Raw genomic sequence first — 16,750 nt, 5'->3', positions numbered from 1 at the left:
AAGTGAAGTCGCTCAGTCGTGTCCGACTCTTAGCGACCCCATGGACTGCAGCCTACCAGGCTCCTCCGTCCATGGGATTTTCCATGCAAGAGTACTGGAGTGGGGTGCCATTGCCTTCTCCATTATAGCCAATTCACAATGTTGTTATAGTTTCAGGTGGACAGCAAAGGGACTCAGCCATATTTATATGTATCCATTCTCCCCCAATCTCCCCTCTCATCCAGGTTGCCACATTACATTGAACACAGTCCCTTGTGCTGTACAGTTAAGTTCTTGTTGGTTATCCATTTTAAATACAGGAGTTTGTTCCTGCCCATCCCAAATTCCCCAACTATCCCTTCCCCCAGTTCTCCCCCCATAACTGTAAGTTCGTTCTCTAAGTCTGTAAGTCCGTTTCTATTTTGTAAATAAGTTTATTTTTATCATTTATTTTTGGATTCTGCATATAAAGGATACCATACGATATTTCTCTTTCTCTGTCTGACTTGCTTCACTGAACATGACAATCTCTAGGTCCATCCATGATGCTGCAAATGGCATTATTTCATTTTTAACCGCTGAGTTTTATTCCACTGTATATATGTGCCACATCTTTATCCATTCCTCTATTGATAAACATTTAGGGTGCTTCCTTGTCTTCGCTATTGTGAACAGTCCTGCAGTGAGCATAAAGGTGCATGTATCCTTTCAAATCGTGTTTTCCTCCAGATATATGCCCAGGAATGGGATTTCTGCGTCACATGGTAGCTCTGTTTTTGTTTTTTTAAGGAAACTTCATACTGTTCTCCATAGTAGCTGTACCAATTTACATTCCTACCAACAGCATAGGGGGGTTCCCTTCTCTCTATACCCTCTCCAGCGTTTATTGTCTGTGGATTTTGATGATGGCCATTTCGACGGATGTGAGGTGATCTCTATCACCTTATAGTTTTTATTTTCATTTCTCTATTAAACAGCAGTGTTGAATAATTTTTCATGTGCTACTTGGCATTTGTATGTCTTCTTGGGAGAAATGTCTGTATAGGTCTTTTGCCCGTGTTTTGTACAGATTGTTTTCATGATATTAAGCCCCATGAGCTGTTTATAAATTTTGGAGACTAATCACTTGTTGATTGCATTATTTGCAGCTATTTTCTCCCATTCTTGGGTTATCTTTTTGTCTTCCCTGGTTTCCTTTGCTATACGGAAGCTTTTGAGAGCTTAATTAGATTTCTATTGCTGTGATTCATGTCAGAGTGTTTTGCCTATGTTTTCTTCTACGAGCTTTATACTGTCTGGTCTTAAATTTAGGTTTTTAATCCATTTTGAGTTCATTTTGTGTATGTTGTTAAAGAATGTTCTCATTTCATTTTTTTTACACATAGCTGTCCAGTTTTTTCAATTTATCAAAGAGACTGTCATTTCTCCATTGTATATTCTTCCTCCTTTGTCAAAGATAAGTTGCCTATAGATGTGTGGATTTGTGGATGTGTGGATGTGTGGGTTTATTTCTGGGCTTTCTATCCAGTTCATTGATCTACATTTCTATTTTTGTGCCAGATTCACACTATTTTGATGACTGTAGCTTTGCAGTATAGTCTGAAGCCAGGGAACCTGATTCCTCCAGCTTCATTTTTCTTTCTTAAAGTTGCTTTGGCTCTTCAGGGTATTTTGTGTCTCCATACAAATTTAAATTTTTTCTTCTAGTTCTGTGGAAAATGCCACTGTAGATTGCCTTGTGTAATATAGTCACTTTGACAATATTGATTCTTCCAGTCCAAGAACATGGTATACCTTTCCATCTGTTTGTGTCATCTTCAGTTTCTTTCATCGTTATCTTACAGTTTTCAGAGTACAGGTCTTTTATCTCATTGGGTAGGTTTATTCCTAGGTATTTTATACTTTTTGATGCAATACTAAATGTGGTTGTTTTTTCGATTTCTTTCTAATCTTTCGTTGTTAGTATATAGAAATGCAGCATATTTCTGTGCTCTAATTTTGATTCTGCAACTTCACCAAATGCATTGATGAGGTCTAGTAGCTTTTGGTAGCATCTTTAGGATTTTCTGTGTATACTATCACAGCATCTGCAAACAGTGACTGTTTTTCTTTTCCAATTTGGATTCCTTTTATTTCTTGTTCTCCTCTGATTGCTGTGGCTAGAATATCCAAAATTTTGTTGAATAAAAGTGGTGAAAGTGGATATCCTTATCTTGGTCCTGATCTTAGAGGAAATGTTTTCAGCTTTTCACTGTTGAGTATGATGTTAGCTGTAGATTTGTTGTATATGGCCTTTATTATGTTGAGGATACTCCCTCTGTGCTCAGTTTCTGGAGAACTTTTATCATAAATAGTTGCTGAGTTTTATCAAAACCTTTTCCTACCTCTATTGAAATGATCATATGGTTTTTTCCATCAATTTTTTGATGTGGTTTATCACACTGATTGATTTGCAGATAGTGAAAAATCCTTGACTCCTTGGGTTAAATCCCACTGTTCATGGTGTATGATTCTTTTAATGTATTGTTGGATTCAGATTCCTAGTATTTTGTTGAGGATTTCTGTGTCTGTGTTCATCAGTGATTTTGCCCTATGATTTTCCTTTTTTTGTGATATCTTTGGTTTTTGTGTCAAGGTGTTGGTGGCCTCACAGAATGAGTTTGAGAGTTTTCCTTTCTCTGCAATTTTTTTGAACAGTTTCAGAAGGACTATTGTTAGCTCTTCTTGGAATTTGCCTATGAAGTCATCAGGTCCTGGACTTTTGTTTGTTGGGAGTTTTTAAATCACAGTTTCAATTTTAGTTCAGTGATTGGTCTCTTCATATTTTCTATTTCTTCCTGGTTCAGTCTTAGGAGACTGTACCTTTCTAAGAATTTGTCCATTTTTTCCAGGTTATCTATTTGGCGTACATGTTATTGCATACTTGTTGCTCTTACGGTGGCTTGTAAGAGTCTCTTATGATCCTTTGGCTAAAGGTTTATCAATTTTGTTTATCTTTTCAAAGAACCAGATTTTAGTTTTATTGATCTTTGATTTTTTTTTCTTTTTGGGTCTCTGTTTCATTTATTTCTACTCTGATCTTTATGATTTCTTTCCTTCTGCTAACTTAAGTTCTGTTTATTATTCTTTCTCTGGTTGCTTTAGGTGTAAGGTTAGTTTGTTTATTTGAGATATTTCTTGTTTCCTGAAGGAAGATTGTATCTTTGTAACCATCCTCCTTAGAATTGCTTTTGCTGTATTCTATAGGTTTTGAATTGATGTGCTTTTCATTCTCATTTGTCTCTAGGTATTTGATTTCCTCTTTGATTTCTTCACTGTTTTTCTTGTAGTTTATTTCTAATCTCATAGTATTGTGATTGGAAAAGGTGTTAAGATTTCAGTTTTCTTAATTTTACCAAGGCTTGCCTTGTTGCCCAGACTGCGGTCAATCCTGGACAATGTTCCATGTGCACTTGAGAAGAATGTATATTCTTCCCTTGGATGGAATGCTCTTTAAATATCAATTAAGTCCATCTGGTCTAACATTTCATTTAAGGTTGTATCTTTATAGATTTTCTGTCTGGATGATCTGTCCATTGATGAAGTGGGGTGCTACAGAGAACATGAGAGATTCAAGTAGAAAGAATAAGCAGAGGTATAAAAAACAAGTACAGTTTTGAGATTGGTTCCATTTAATTATTAAATAGACAAAAGGGAAATTAAGAAAAACTCTACACCATATACTGTTAAATTTGGCAGTATATATTCTCTTTAATCCAAAAAATTGTATTCACCTACAATTTTAAAAATACTTCTATGTCACTAATGCAAATAGACTTCCCTGGTGGCTCAGATGGTAAAGAATCTGCCTGCAATGCAGGAGACCCAGGTTCCATCTCTGTGTCAGGAAGATCCCGTGGAGAAGGAAATGGCAATCCACTCCAGTATTCTTGCCTGGAGAATTCCATGGACAGAGAAGCTTGGTGGGCTTCAGTCCATATGGTCACAAAGAGTTAAAAATGCAAATAACAGGAAATTTTAATTAACACCTCTTATTCTCTTTATATTTCCAGTCAGGGACAAAAGAAGGTAGTTACAGTGAACATTAATGTACATAAACATTGTTTTATGTACACTTTGCCCCTTGACTATTTGAAATCATAGGTTTGAATAAGACATACTCTCTGAATTTTTTAAATATTTACTTTAATTTCATGAAGTGGATTTTAAAATTTCCTAAAATTTTAATTTATAGATATTAACTCTAAAAAGCCATTCTATTTGGTATGAAGATGAATTTTCTTAAAACATTGATAGCCTCTTTTCAAAATACATTCCTCTTTGAACTTGCAATGCATAGTAATAGTTTCATAGTTAGACATTGAATCTTTTATGCCTTATAATTATTAATCTCTTTCTTTGAGAATTTTCTTACAAGAAGGATAGAAATATACTCTTCATTTGCAGGCAGTGATGCAAGCTAACATTGGAATTCCAGTAACGCCTGTTACGAAATGAAGAAAAGTGGGACTGAGTTTCCTATTAAAAGCATTGAGCCCGTTAAATAAACCCCATGTGATGGTTGATACCATTTGATACATGATTTATTAAGGGAAGCAGTTTTGAATCAGAGATTCTTAAGATAGGCTCTCTACTGAAGTGGTGGGTTTCAGTTGGAATTATATTGAAAACAAGACGTTACTTAAATGATTAAATAAAACTAAGGAAGGATTATCTGTACCTATGATATTGTAAGCTTCTCATTTCTTTACCTTGTGAAGGGTAGAATGGGGATTTGTCTAACAAAGTAGATAATAAATGGGAATTCCAGGATGAGAATAAAGCAGAAAATGAAGATCTTAGCTTAGTTGAACAAAGGATACATATTTAGCTGAAAGCAGTGAAACCTTTAACAGAAATTGATCATAAACTTTTCACCAAATCATGGGAAATTCAATGATAGCATACTCCCTTGAATGTTAAGAGATTAGGAGATGCTGTATTCCCAGTGAGTATCAAATTTTCAAATTACTTCCAAACCAATTTCTCATCTTTTGGAATCATGGACTTCCCTTGGGAAATTGGTCTGTGAACTTCTGAAAGTATTAATTTTCTTTGTGCTTAGAAACTCCCTGAAGCCCATTTTGAAATTCTGAAAAGGTGTTTTTCAATCATAAGTAATGCATAAAACTATTTTAAACAAATGAAATCCCCTGTGTTGACATATTACAATTTACAATCTTAAATATGTACAACATAAAGTCTGATATTAACTTATTATGCATCTACTCATATTAATACATAACTATAAAATAAAGACAGATTTATAGGTTAAATGATGTTACAGACTAGCAAAATTTAATCCAGCAGTATTAATGTGACAGACAGGAATAGTGAACCTAAATTGCCACTTGCTAGTGTGAAGGTGCTGATAATATAGTGTGAGTTCCAGTTTAGAATGCTGTTCATGTCCTAGCCGATGAACACATTCTTCAAGTCCTTTACTTGAATTACTTCATGTTGTTGTTGTTCAGTCACCTAGTCATGTCCAGCTCTTTGCGACCCCATGAACTGCAGCACACCAGGCCTCCCTGCCCCTTACTATCTCCTGGAGTTTGCCCAAGTTCATGTTCATTGTATTGGTGATGCCATCCAGCCATCTCATCCTCTGATGCCCTCTTCTCCTTCTGCCCACAGTCTTTTCCAGCATCAGGGACTTTAACAATGAGTCGTCTGTTCCCATCAGATGACCAAAATACTGGGGCTTCAGCTTCAGCATCAGTCCTTCCAGTAAATACTCAGGGTTGATCTCCCTTAAGATTGAGTGGTTTGATCTCCTTGCTGTCCAAGGGACTTTCAGGAGTCTTCTTCAGCACCACAGTTCAAAGGCATTGATTCTTTGGCATTCTGCCTTGTTTATAGTCCAGCTGTTACAATCGTACATGACCACTGGGAAGACTGTAGCCTTGAGTATACAGACCTTTGTCAGCAGAGCAATGTCTCTGTTTTTCAGCATACTGTCTAGGTTTGTCATCACTTGCCAAGAAGCAATTGTCTTCTAATTTCATGGCTGCAGTCACCGTCCGCAGTGATTTTGGATCACAAGAAGAGGAAATTTGTCACTACTTCGACTTTTTCCCCCTTCTATTTGCTATGAAATAATGGGACTGGATGCCACAATCTTAGTTTTTTAAATATTTAATCTTAAGAGGCTCTTTCACTTTGCTCCTTCACGCTCATCAAGAGGCTCTTCAGTTTTTCTTCGCTTTCTGCTATTAGAGTGGTATCATCTGCATATCTGAGTATCTGAGGTTGTTGATGTTTCTCCCGCCTATCTTAATTCCAGCTTCTAACTCATCCAGCCCGGCATTTCTCATGATGTGCTCAGCCTGTAGGTTAAACAAACAGGGTGACAGCAGACAGCCCTTTCCTACTCCTTTCTCGATCTTGAACCAGTTAGGTGTTCCATACAGGGTTCTAACTGTTGCTTCTTGACCCGCATACAGGTTTCTCAGGAGATAGGTAAGATGGTCTGGTATTCCCATCTCCCTTAGAGCTTTCCACAGTTTGTCATGATCCACACTGTCAAAGCCTTTAGCTTAGTCGGTGAAACAGAGATAGATGTTTTTCTGAAATTTCCTTGCCTTCTCTATAATCCAGCAAATGTTGGCAATTTGATCTCTAGTTCCTCTTCCTTTTCTAAACTTAGCTTGGACATCTGGAAGTTCTTGGTTCTTGGTTCGGTTCTGAAGCCTAGGAGCCTATCAGGCAAGATTTTAAGCATGACCTTACTAGCATGGGAGATGAGTGCAATAGTCTGATGGTTAACACATTTGTCTTGGGAATTGGGATAAAGATTGACCTTTTCCAGTCCTGTTGCCATTGCTGGCTCTTCCAGATTTGCTGACATAATGAATGAAAAGCCTTGATGGCATCATCCTTTAGGGATTTGAGTAGTTCTGCTGGAATTCCATTGCATCCACTAGCTTTATAAACAGCAGTGCTTCCTAAGGCCCACTTAACTTCTCATTCCAGAATGTCTGACTCTGGGTGACTAATCACACCATTGTAGTAATCTGGTTCTTTAAGATATTTTTTATACAGTTCTTCTGTGTATTCTTTCCATCTCTTCTTGATCTCTTCAGCATCTACTAGGTCTCTACCATTTTTATCCTTTATTGTGCCCATCTTTGGGCAGAATGCTCCCTTGATGTTTCCAGTTTTCCTGAAGAGATCTCTAGTCTTTCACTTTTCGTTTTTTTCTCCTGTTATTAAGCACTGTCCGTTAAAGAAGGGCTTCTTGTCTCTTCTAGCTATTCTTTGGAATAGTTAGATTGAAATAGCCGCATTTGATTGGATATACCTTTCCCTCTCTCCCTTGCTTTTCCCTTCTCTTCATTCTTCTGCTGTTTGTAAAGCCTCCTCAGATAACCACTTTGCCTTCTTGCTTTTATTTTCCTTTGGGATGGTTTTGTTTGCCACCTCCTGTACAGTATTACAGACCTCTGTCCATAGTTCTTCAGGCACACTATTAGCTATATCTAGTCCCTTGAATCTATTTGTTACCTCTACTGCGAATTCATACAGGATTTAATTTGAGTCATACCTGGCTGGCCTAGTGTTTCTCCTAGTTTTCTTTGGCTTAAGTCTGAATTTTGCTATGAGAAGCTGATGATCTGAGCCACAATCAGCTCCAGATCTTGTTTTTGCTTACTGTATACATCTTCGTCTACAAAGAACGTAATCAGTTTGATTTCAGTATTGACCATTTGGTGATGTCCATGTGTAAAGTCATCTCTTGTGTTGTTGAAAAAGGGTATTTGCTATGACTAGAGTATTCTCTTGCCAAAATTCAGTTATCCTTTGCTCTGCTTCATTTTGTACTCCAAGGCCAAATTTCCATGTTATTCCAGGTATCTGTTGACTTGCTACTTTTGCATTCAAATCCTCTATGATGATTAGAACATCTTTTTTAGGTGTTAGTTCTAGGAGGTCTTCAGAGTCTTCATAGAACTGATCAGCTTCAGCTGCTTTGGCATCGGTGGTAGGGGCATAGACTTGGATTACTGTGATGTTGAATGGCTTGCCTCGGAAACGAACAGAGATCATTCTGTCATTTTTGAGGTTGTACCCAAGTGCTGCACTTCAGATTTTTTTGTTGACTATGAGGGCTACTCTGTTTCTTCTATGGGATTCTTGCCCACAGTAGTAGATATGATGGTCATCTGAATTAAATTCTCCCATTCTCATCCATTTGAGTTCTCTGATTCCTGCGATGTTGGTGTTTATTCTTACCATCTCCTGCTTGACCATGTCCAGTTTCCCTTGATTCATGGACCTATTCCAGATTCCTTTACAATACTGTTCTTTGCAGCATCAGGTTTCACTTTCATCACCAGACACATCCACAGTTGAGTGTCATATCCACTTTTGCCCAGCCGCTTCATTCCTTCTGGGGCTATTGGTAATTCTCCTCGGCTCTTCTCCAGTAGCATATTGGACACCTTCTGACCTGGAGACTCATCTTTTGGTGTCATATCTTTTTGCCTTTTATACAGTTCATGAGTTTCTCACAGCAAGTATACTGGGGCAGTTTGCCATTCCCTTCTCCAGAGAATCATGTTTTGTCAAAACTGCTTCATAACATCTATTTACTCAGGGTGCTGTAATATAGTTTTCAAGGTACTCTGCATCTATTGTATTAGCCTGCAATAATTAAAGTAGTCTTGCTGTTTGATACCAACTCAGTCAAAAACATTGAAATCATAGGATGGTATTAAGTCATAAGGTAGCAGCCAGGTGATCGAGACTCTGCCTTCCTTAATTCCAATATAGATCCTCACGGAAATGAAGACACAAGACATGACAAATTCTATAAGGACTCTTAGGTTTCTAGAAGGAAATGTCTCACATCAGTACCTTTTTTAAAAGTTGTGTAAGCTCTAAATTTTTCATTCCAATCCCAAAGAAAGGCAATGCCAAAGAATGCTCAAACTACCGCACAGTTGCACTCATCTCACACTCTAGTAAAGTAATGCTCAAAATTTTCCAAGCCAGGCTTCAGCAATATGTGAACCATGAACTTCCAGATGTTCAAGCTGGTTTTAGAAAAGGCAGAGGAACCAGAGATCAAATGGCCAACATCTGCTGGATCATTGAAAAAGCAAGAGAGTTGCAGAAAAACATCTATTTCTGCTTTATTGACTATGCCAAAGCCTTTGACTGTGTAGATCACAATAAACTGGAAAATTCTGAAAGAGATGGGAATACCAGACCACCTGACCTGCCTCTTGAGAAACCTGTATTCAGGTCAGGAAGCAACAGTTAGAACTGGACATGAAACAACAGACTGGTTCCAAATAGGAAAAGGAGTATGTCAAGGCTGCGTATTGTCACCCTGCTTATTTGACTTATATGCAGAGTGCTACTGCTACTGCTGCTAAGTCGCTTCAGTCATGTCCGACTCTGTGTGACCCCACAGACGGCAGCCCACCAGGCTCCGCCGTCCCTGGGATTCTGCAGGCAAGAACACTGGAGTGGGTTGCCATTTCCTTCTCCAATGCATGAAAGCGAAAAGTGAAAGTGGAGTTGCTTAGTCATGTCCGACTCTTAGCGACCCCATGGACTGCAGCCTACCAGGCTCCTCCACCCATGGGATTTTCCAGGCAAGAGTACTGGAGTGGGGTGCCATTGCATCATGAGAAACAGTGGTCTGGAGGAAGCACAAGCTAGAATCAAGATTGCCAGAAGAAATACCAATAACCTCAGATATGCAGATGACACCACCCTTATGGCAGAAAGCGAAGAACTAAAGAGCCTCTTGATAAAAGTGAAAGAGGAGAGTGAAAAAGTTGGCTTAAAGCTCAACATTCAGAAAACTAAGATCATGGCATCTGATTCCATCACTTCATGGCAAATAGATGGGGAAACAGTAGGTGACTTTAATTTTGGGGCTCCAAAATCACTGCAGATGGTGATTGCAGCCATGAAATTAAAAGACACTTACTCCTTGGAAGGAAAGTTATGACCAACCTAGACAGCATATTAAAAAGCAGAGGCATTACTTTGCCAACCAAGGTCCATCTAGTCAAGGCTGTGGTTTTTCCAGTGGTCATGAATGGATGTGAGAGTTGGACTATAAAGAAAGCTGAGCACCGAAGAATTGATGCTTTTGAACTGTGGTGTTGGAGAAGACTCTTGAGAGTGGCTTGGACTGCAAGGAGATCCAACCAGTCCATCCTAAAGAAAATCAGTTCTGAACATTCATTGGAAGGACTGATGTTGAAGGTGAAACTCCAATCCTTTGGCCACCCGATGCGAAGAGCTGACTCATTTGAAAAGACTGATTTAGACAGACTGCTGAGACTAATGGAAAACTTTTTCCTAACCTATAACTGCCTTTGTTTTGGGGGTGAGGAGACAAAACCACTTTTGATTCTCTACAGGCTTCTTGCTATCTATATCTAGTTAGAATTCCTTCTCATCTCATCTCCACTATTTATCATTTACTATACTAGAAACACTATGAGACTCTTGTGAAGGAAGAAATTTTCCTCTGCCCTCCCAGTTTCTTCTGGTTGGTTTAAGAACTAAAATAACATGGGATTATTGACAGAGTTACAGAAGAAAAACTAAAGTTTACTAGTGTGTATATGGGAGAGACCCAGAAAAAATGTGAATAACTCACCAAAATGACTGAAATCCTCACCCTAAATGCCATCCTCAGCTGTAGACAAAAGAGGATGTCTCGGATAGTGGTTTGAGATCTCAAAGGGGAGGAAAACACTTGACATGGAGGTAGAAAAGCAAATGTTTGGTAAATAAATATTTGCTAACACCACGCAGAGACAATGAATGGGACACAAAGACGAATGTTTAACAAACAAACTTCACCAGATTCCTCCCTGTCTAAGCACATAATTCATACTATGATTAATCTGTGGTGAATAGGTCCCTTCCTGGAACAGATCCTCTAACTAACGTTTTTTAGGCAGCTTTGGGGAAGGCCGGAGTTTCTTCCTTTTGAGCTTTGACTGGTTTTAGATCAAAAATAATCTTCATGCCAAAAAGGTATTTTAGAGTGGAAAGTTGTTCCTCCCCATAAGACTTTAACCAGCCCTCTGATTTTAACAGAATATTTTAAGCCTGGTGTATCTTCAAAAAAAAAAATAATGAGATAATTTTGATAAATGAAAAAACTGGTTTTCAGTGCAATAGTTACATTACTGATAGCACAGGGAAACCAGATTTGCCACCCCAAAATGTTTCTGGCATTTCAAGCTGAAAGCAGTCAATTCCTAAAAGCCCCTGGAAGCATGTTTGACCGTACCCCTAACTCCCTGAAAAATTTAGATACAGTCCCTATACCAAGAATAGACCATTCACCAGAAATATCTGCAAAGAATACAGTTATGTGTGACGGGTGAAACTCTTGGAGATTTAGAGTCCACTCTATGTCCCATTGTCTCTGCAAGGCCTAGCAAATGTTTGTTTTCCTGACATTTGCTTTTCCATTTCCATGCTTTCCTCACATCTGAAGTGTCAACCCTACCCCAACATCCTCCTTTGTCTTCCACTGAAGATGGTATTTAGGGTGAGGGTTTCATCCATTTTGGGGAGTTACTTAGTTTTTCTGGATCCCTTTCATGTGTGTGTGTGTATGTGTGTGTGTGTGTGTGTGTGTGTGTGCACACACTCAAGTGATGCCTGACTTTTTGTGACTCCTTGGACTGTGTAGCCCACCAGGCCCCTCTCTCCACGATATTTTCCAAGCAAGGATACTAAAACAGTTGTCATTTCCTACCCCAGAACATCTTCCTGACCTGGGGATCAAACTCAACGTCTCTTGCGTCTCCTGCATTGGCAGGCAAATTCTTCCTACTGCACCACCTGGGAAGCCCCTTTGATTTTCTCCTCTTAATATGTCTCATATTGATATAAGTCTTAGACCAGCCAGAGAACCTAGGAAAATAGAAGACAATTTCTTCTTCCTGGACTGTGACTACTTTTTCTGTAGCCATGGTATGATGATGTTTAAATCTTGGGTTAGTTGTCACTATGAACGTTCATTTTTAAGCTGTTGCTTCTCTTTGTATATGAACTCCACGCCCCATATTTAGTATAGCTTCTGTCAATTTCAAATAATATGCAATATAGTTTTCTTTACTGTTGTGGGAAAATAGTGCTAGGATCTATCTTGAACCTCACTTAAATTTACTATTATTATTGCCTGAAATTTGAACCTTTTTATTACCTGTATTGGCAGTTTTGAAGTTCTTTCTCATTTTCAGAGTTTAATGTATTGTTTAATGTATTATTAAACTAACATTTGTTTATTATTAGTAGTAGTATTTACTATTAAACTGATAAACTAGAATAATGTTATATTCTAGTTTAATGTATTATTTAGTTTTTCTTTGTAAGAAAGATGCCTGAAAGAGTTGCAGAAAAATTGCTTCTCTCTTTAATATTTAATTTTACTAATTGCTGGCAGTTGTGATATCAGGTATCAGGGATATTCTAAACGTCTTTAAAATACATTAATATTTATTTTTGAACAAAATTCAGTATTTAAAATTCAGAGTGATGACTGTGTACCAAGTACTGTATTAGCTAAGTATTAGCTATATTATTTCTTTTCATTCTGCCAGGAGATAATTATCAGTATTAACCTGTTTTGTAGGCTAGAAGGTAAGGCTTAGAAACGTTAAGTAAGCAACCTTATCAGGGTCACATACATGATCAAAGGAGATGTGAAGTATTTTACTAAAGGGCCTTTATACTCCTGACTCGGAGGCCTGCCAGGGGATCACTGTTTCCTGAGAGTTTGTTACCATAACTGGAGTCAGTTCTGTGCCCATTTTTATGTTTCCAACAGTGATCTAATGACAGTGTATAAAGTTCACAGATAATAGGGACAATGCTCAGAGAAAGGCATAGACAGAAGGGTAAGCTTAACATTTTAACTGGATAGAATCACTATCTAAAAATATTTTTTAAGACGACTGAAGTATGTAGGAGCCTGGTAGGCTGCAGTCCATGGGGTCGCTAAGAGTCGAACACAACTGAGCGACTTCATTTTCACTTTCATGCATTGGAGAAGGAAATGGCAACCCACTCCAGTGTTCTTGCCTGGAGAATCCCAGGGACGGGGGAGCCTGTTCGGCTGCCGTCTATGGGGTCACATAGAGTCGGACACGACTGACGCGACTTAGCAGCAGCAGCAGCAGAAGTATGTAAAAATTAAATACATGCATCTCAATAAGGAAAGTTTTGGCTTGTGCCATTGAGGGAAAGAAATCTAACCTTCCCAAATGCATGATGGAAGAAAGGTTTCCACATGAAACAGGTCAGAATGCATTACAGGATAGGTAAAAGTGGGCACGTTGCACTAGGGAAGTTTTTGGTTGGCTTTTTAAATTAATCAGTGTCTTCATTCAACATTGAGTGCTTACTATATGCTAGAAAGTATTCTGAGGTTGGGAAAACATCAATATGCAAAACAGGCCTACATCCCTGCCTTAGTGGTACTTAGATTGTAGAATCCGAGGGGTTACTTTTAGTTTTTTAATGTGCCTACTTAGACCTACTTGTAAATTAAAGATGCTTTATGAATTCAGTGGTGAATCATTATCTAAAGTGACATTCTTAAATATCTGACCTATGAGTTTAGATGACTGCTCAAGGATTTCTCTTCATGGGCACTGTAGCTGTGTTCAGCCCTTGGCAGAGGTGAATACTATGCTTGGTTTCCTAGTCTGCAGCTAATAAGGGACACAGTTAATTGGAAATGGTTCAACTAAAGCTAACAATATAATTTGAAATTTGGGAGATGTTTTTGAAGGTCAGGAGAATAGTGATAAGTTAAAAGGGAAGGATTTATCTCAAGAATACTTAAAGAAATGATCCTCCTTTAGCATAAGAAATTTGCTACAGTATACTAATTTCTACTAATACTTTTGAAAGTTGTCCAAGCTTTAGCCATTTTTGATTCTGGAAATCTAAAAGTAAGATTTTAATTTTAAAATATTACCCTGGGATTTTAAGTATAGTTTCATCTGAATGAATGTGAGCTGCAAGGAGCTAAAATATGCTCTGAGGGCTACTCCTAAGTCTGGAGTTACAGTATCAAACAATTTAATGGACTTCGTCATGAACTAATATTCTTAATGAAGAGACATTGCTTTACCAATTGTGAGATACATATAAGATTCTGGAAACAAATGAGTTTTTTATCAACATCCAGGCAAACTCTTCCACATAGACTTTGGATATATTTTGGGTCGGGATCCAAAGCCTCTTCCTCCTCCAATGAAGCTGAATAAAGAAATGGTGGAAGGAATGGGAGGCACACAGAGTGAACAGTACCAAGAGTTCCGAAAACAGTGTTACACAGCTTTTCTCCACCTTCGAAGGTAAGTTGATTTGCTTGACATAGAGAATTTTGGTAAATTCATTTCACAGAGCAAGAAAGATATTTGTTTAAGCGTATTCCCTGGTGGTTCCGTGGTAAAGAATCCTCCTGCCAATGCAGGAGATGTGGGTTCAATCCATGGGCTGGGAAGAACCTCAGGAGAATGAAGTATTCTTGCCTGGGAAATCCCATGGACAGAGGAGCCTGGAAAGCTATAGTCCATCGGGTTGCAGAAGAGTTGGACATGACTTAGAGACTGAAACAACAACAGCAATACATTTTTTTAGCATCATTCTTTTTCAGAATGACATAGGCAGCAGTATTTGTCAATGTATGTTTGATGACTGTTTTGATAAGCAGTCTGATTTCAAAGGAAAAAGACGATTTCTTGCTTTCTCACTAACTATCTGACTGCTACATCCCACCAAACCCCAGGGAGATTGACATTACACAAGAATGAACCATTTAGCTCACTTGGAATGATTAGTCAGATAATTTTTATTCTTTAACACCTTTATCAGCCTTTTAGTTTTAGTTGTTCTTGAGGAGCGTTCTGAGGTTTGTTAAACAATGGACTAAATGTTGCATATGGTTTTGTCTCTCTTTAGTACCACATCAGTCATTCTTTAAAAAAAAAGCTGTTGATTTTTTTCTCTATCCTTTTTTTTTCCAAGGCCACTGTATCTCTGCTTCCTTCATCCAAATTTACTTAGGACTGAACATCATGTATCATCAGGAAAAAGATAAATTAAAAGTCATGTTTGTTACACTCAGGACTTGGCTCTGACTATTAGTCAAAAATGATGGATCATTTGACCCTAACTCCATTTTTAACCTAACTAATGCAAAATGAATATTCTTAGTCCACCAGAAAAATCCCAGCTCGGGAGACCACCTGTATTCTCTTCCAGGTGAATATATAACCAGTAGAAATGAGTTGCCTATGCATGTGGGTGCTGTCTTTTCTGTCTTTATAACTTCAGTTTATGGACACTCAGAATATGTGTGTTGAATAAAAACCTTCAATATTTGTATGAAAATTCCTGCTTCATATCTTGAGTGAAGCTGTGGTCCTGGGTGAATGGCTGCCCTGTAGTAATGAGTTTCACCTTTGCAGTGGCTCACTAGGCCTTCACTGTTAACTCAGGCTCTACTGCTGTCACAGATTTTAATGTACATTTTACAGACTGCCACATTATTATCCTTTGGGTGGTAGAGTGGCTCAGTTTTACCTTCTAGAAACGCTGAAAGAATAACGAGAAGATCAGTGCCTGATGATGCAGGAGCACTTTCAGAGATGAAAGTTCCACTTTAATACCTGGAATTTTTAATTTAAAATAGTCATAGCTAGATGAAAGTTTCGTGATCTCAGTGAGGAGACAGACAAGATAATATGAAGTGATAACTAGAGAAATGTCAAAGGTGCTCTACCTTATTGAAGGCAGAAAGAAAACAATGTACTTTATAAACTATCACTGATAATGGATTAGTAACAGTTCAGCAAAATGAGAAAATAGAGGCAGATTGTTTGTGCAGAGCCAAAGTTAACTTTCTTACTAGTAAGAAAAATCACAGAGACTAATCTACCTCACTTTATGTTAAGTCTTCATGAACATAGTTTTAATTTTTTTTTTTTCAGGAATTTCACTGTTAAAATTAGCTGGGCCTTAATATTTGGTCAACATTTATTTTTTAATGTTGTATTTTAGAATATGCTTCTGTTAGTAAAAATTTCCCTTAGGATGTAAGAATTAACCAGATAGCCAAAAGTTTATTTACAAGTCAGAACATTTGACACACTTATTATTAGGGTGTCAACCTTGTTCTTTTCATGGTTTTTGTTGATTGCTAATCAATAAGAAATCATTGAATAAACTGTGGACCACATAAACCAAGCAATCTCATTTGAACTAAGTTATGAATGGTTATAGTTATACAGATGCCAGAACACATTTTATGGTGTGATTTTCATGTAACAAAATGCACTGTTACACCAATAATGAACTGGAAATTTTATTTTTTTAATACTCTTATGGCAGCAATAGTAATGCTCAAACATTGTAAATGTTAAGTGTTGAAGGAAAACATAAACTTCTCTTAATCCATGTTTATGCCAAACACCATGCTAGATACTGGTGATACAAACAGAACCTAAACTTTTCAGCAAAAATACTGGTTAGGCATTTTGCCATATCAAGCAAAGTTGTCATACTGTCTTAGAGGACGTCTAAGTCACCAAACCATGAATCTGTGGATCACACTACTTTTCATTGTTAACCTCATTTTTTTTTCCCCTCCTGGAACTAGTACACTTATTAAAGAATATTTTTATAGAATTCCATTCTGATATTCATTGCATGCAAAATGGATAAACTGTAG

General features: G+C 37.7%; 1 protein-coding gene across 7 annotated transcripts in view; it reads left to right on the top strand.

Moving 5' to 3' along the window:
* Positions 1-16,750, top strand: part of PIK3C3 (phosphatidylinositol 3-kinase catalytic subunit type 3) — a 176,281-nt gene that overhangs the window by 145,426 nt on the left and 14,105 nt on the right. For 6 of the 7 annotated variants that reach the window (XR_014075038.1, XM_081563196.1, XM_081563199.1 and 3 more), the window contains one exon: positions 14,204-14,372. Coding sequence is in view for 6 of the 7 variants with exons in the window: in XM_081563196.1 (XP_081419322.1) it covers positions 14,204-14,372 (169 nt within the window). In the remaining variant the exon portion in view is untranslated. Of the gene's footprint in view, positions 1-14,203; positions 14,373-15,045; positions 15,283-16,750 lie in introns of those variants that run through there. The other variant, XM_081563197.1, reaches the window with a different exon arrangement.

This window comes from Giraffa tippelskirchi, chromosome 14, assembly GCF_054371585.1.
Source record: "Giraffa tippelskirchi isolate mGirTip1 chromosome 14, T2T-mGirTip1v1.2.pri, whole genome shotgun sequence".
In the NCBI taxonomy this organism is placed as follows: Eukaryota; Metazoa; Chordata; class Mammalia; order Artiodactyla; family Giraffidae; genus Giraffa; species Giraffa tippelskirchi.
The sequence above is the reverse complement of the archived record's forward strand: the minus strand, read 5'-3'. Positions and strand labels throughout refer to the sequence as shown.